The following is a 2927-nucleotide window of genomic DNA, read 5'->3' as shown; positions in this document are numbered from 1 at the left end:
AATGCATTTTCTACTCCAACAGTTTGAAACAATTATAGGTTGATGACTGCATAATAGTTGAAGATCATGAAAATTTTCTTCCTGATTTGAAAAAGGAGTATAATATAAAATAATGCAACAAAATTAAAAAGAATTCTGGGAATTAATGTAGTAGACAATAAAGATTGTCTATAAATCAAACATATAACATTGCACACTTAACTTAAAATCCCCTATTTTTTTTTGACACAAAATCTAAATGTAGACTTCCTTTACCCACCTGTACTAAAATGAAACACCCTATTGAAGGAAACAGTAACACTGAATATTATGGTTTAACCGGATCTTTACGTAATATTGCTGATTGCACTAGGCCAAATATCTCCTACGTGACATCTTACTGAGCCGATTCCCCCTTCCGATCATAAACATATGAGATTGGCACTTAGAATTCTTAATTACTTATATCAAACAAGAAAGCTTTAGCTTCATATGAGGTGTAATAACAATTCTGATGACAGTACCTTAATTGAGTGCTATTGTGATTCCACGTGGACTGGCTCCAACGATTATAAAACCATGGGTTATATTATTTTACTTAACGGGTCTCCAGTGCAATGGTCATCTGGTATAGATAAATCAAAAATAAATAAATCTTGTGAAGCCGAGTACATAGCTTTAAGCAAGGCTATATCAAACACATTATCCCTAAAAAATCTACTCTTGGAAATATTTCCAAATTAGGGATTAAAAGTAAATTTTAAACTGACAAAGAAGCAGTAAAAGATGTAGTAAAAGGTGCTGCATCGAACAGAAGGGGAAGACATATTGACATAGCTTATCTCTACATTAAGGATGAACTTCAAGAAGAAAATACACTACATTGAATATATCCCCTCAAGACTAAATCTGGCAGACATATTTACGCAGCCACCCTCATATCAAAAACATAATTTCTCGATAGCTGCTTTGCTGGAAACTAATATAATAGATTAAAAACTACCAAATCTTAATAATATGTAATTAAGAATACTCCCAACCACTTTTAAATTTCCCGAAAATTTCATAAATTTTATGTAAAAGCGATTACAAACGCCAAATAAAGTCGACTACTATTCTCACTGTTTCGTCGTATTAACCACTGTTTCCTCGCGGGCGCAGGTTGTGAAGATGCCAGTCTGAAGCTCTCTATGTTTCGATTATTAGCAAAATGCGACAACTGCCTATCATTGTTTCTGTTTGATAGGCCAAAGCCATCCTTTTATTGTCACCAAGTAGTACATACTTAATAATTTTTTAGATATTTTATCTAAACTCTTAGCCTTACCTTATTAAACTTATTTTGTATATAAGTTTTAAACGGTTGAGTTATGTTTAACTATTACTTGCATAGTTTAATAGATTTTATGGGTCCAAATCTAAAGTTCAAAAAGTTGCGAAGGATCATTCCAATGAAAAAGTTGTTTATTTTGAGACTGAGAAAAAAGAGCTCCTTTCTCAACTAGAAACCCAACTAAACGTTAGATTAGTGTTACTTACCTACAAATATTGTCAAACCGGTTTTACTACCCATATAGAACTCCATAAGCAAGTATAAGGCAGTTCTCGATAAATTACGCGTGGGGATGCCTCCTATAAGTACTTTTTTATACTTTTTTAACCAAGTATAACGAAAATATGAAACTTTAAGGATCGTTTGAAGAACTAAAACTCATGGTTAATGGCACCGAAACCCCGTTAAGCGCTGTTGCGCAGATTTTTTTAAAAGGCCCTTCTTTGCTTATCAACATATTTGATAAAAAGGTACATAAATTTGATAGATCACCTAAGTAATTTACCAAAAAACTCTACATTTCGTACTTTTCATTAAAGTATACTTTTAGAAGTTTTTAAAATTACAATTAATATAAAATTTATACTTAGTAAAAATATTTTTGTTATGTTATTGCATTGGCTGTACTAATTTTTTATTTTTTTCAAACAATAATTATTACATATAACTAGCTTGATAAATAGTTTGCCTTCTTACCATTGTTGTTATTTTTTAAGCTCGGTAGTACTTCTCAGTATAACGAAGTTAATTTTATTTACTAGTTGGTGCCATCCGTTCAAAAAGCTCTTTGTGCGGACTCTAATCTTTTTGTTTCCTCCACTGAAAATTTAATTTCCGTAACTTTTCCAAAGTAGTTTACATAAAAATAATAATAAGTTTTGTGTTTCATAGAATAGCTATAAAATAAATACTTCTTTTTTAACTTTTTTAACTTATTGTTAATATTTTTATGATTTACTTTAAATGTTACTCGTAGAATTTTAGTTTTTTGTAACATATTTGTTTTTTTATATCCGTGCTTTTATTTGATTTTCAGGCCAAGCAAAGAACAAAGACAGGAAATTATCGTCTCTGCAAAGCAATCGTTAGAAACAACAAAAGTGGCAGTTCGAAATACTCGAAGAAAACGTTTTTATTGTTTTTTTAATTATAATCGTTTATGCCTTTTTTATACCCAATATTTAAATCAGTTAAATTTTTGATTATTTATTTATTGAAATTTTTAATAACTTTAGTAAACTTTAAAAGTGTACTTCTATTTTTTTTTTACTAATTTGAGATTGTTATAATTATACTTATACTTTAGTGCTTGGTAAATTTAACGCTGAATGGAATAAACTTGACACTGTTACCAGAAAACGTTTAGAAAAAGAGGCACGTTTATACTTAATTAGATTAATTTTATTAAATTTTAATTATCAAAAAAGATTTTATTATTATAATTTTGAAGTTTTCTGTACAAACCGCACAGTATTGTTATAATGCCAATAATTACTTGTTTACTATTTAAAAAATAATTTTTCTGTTAGGTTGATGAAGTTTGTGCAAAAAAAACTGGAGAGGCTGAAGCAATTTTTAGTTTGAAAAAGGCGGCCCTTGAAAAATGATAGTGGAG

At 29.5% G+C, this 2927-nt stretch overlaps 1 protein-coding gene across 1 annotated transcript; it reads left to right on the top strand.

Moving 5' to 3' along the window:
- The first annotated feature begins 1177 nt into the window (after positions 1-1177).
- On the top strand, positions 1178-2927 carry LOC135119844 (ribosome-recycling factor-like). Its single transcript, XM_064044226.1, has 8 exons — positions 1178-1253; positions 1373-1498; positions 1557-1617; positions 1670-1782; positions 2074-2162; positions 2349-2440; positions 2619-2686; positions 2842-2927. The coding sequence occupies exons 3-8, from the start codon at positions 1605-1607 to the stop codon at positions 2917-2919; spliced, it is 453 nt and encodes a 150-aa protein (XP_063900296.1). The 5' UTR covers positions 1178-1253; positions 1373-1498; positions 1557-1604; the 3' UTR covers positions 2920-2927.

Source organism: Zophobas morio, unplaced genomic scaffold (genome assembly GCF_036711695.1).
Source record: "Zophobas morio isolate AGI-343-1 ecotype UQ-CSIRO unplaced genomic scaffold, CSIRO_AGI_Zmor_V1 ptg000311l, whole genome shotgun sequence".
NCBI lineage: Eukaryota > Metazoa > Arthropoda > Insecta > Coleoptera > Tenebrionidae > Zophobas > Zophobas morio.
The sequence above is the reverse complement of the archived record's forward strand: the minus strand, read 5'-3'. Positions and strand labels throughout refer to the sequence as shown.

What these genes read in the sequence shown, in the direction of transcription:
- LOC135119844 (XM_064044226.1), top strand. An exon ending in TCAACATATTTGATAAAAAG is followed by an intron (nt 1,783 to 2,073) that starts GTACATAAATTT and finishes TTTATTTACTAG; the next exon opens with TTGGTGCCATCCGTTCAAAA. An exon ending in TCGAAATACTCGAAGAAAAC is followed by an intron (nt 2,441 to 2,618) that starts GTTTTTATTGTT and finishes CTTATACTTTAG; the next exon opens with TGCTTGGTAAATTTAACGCT.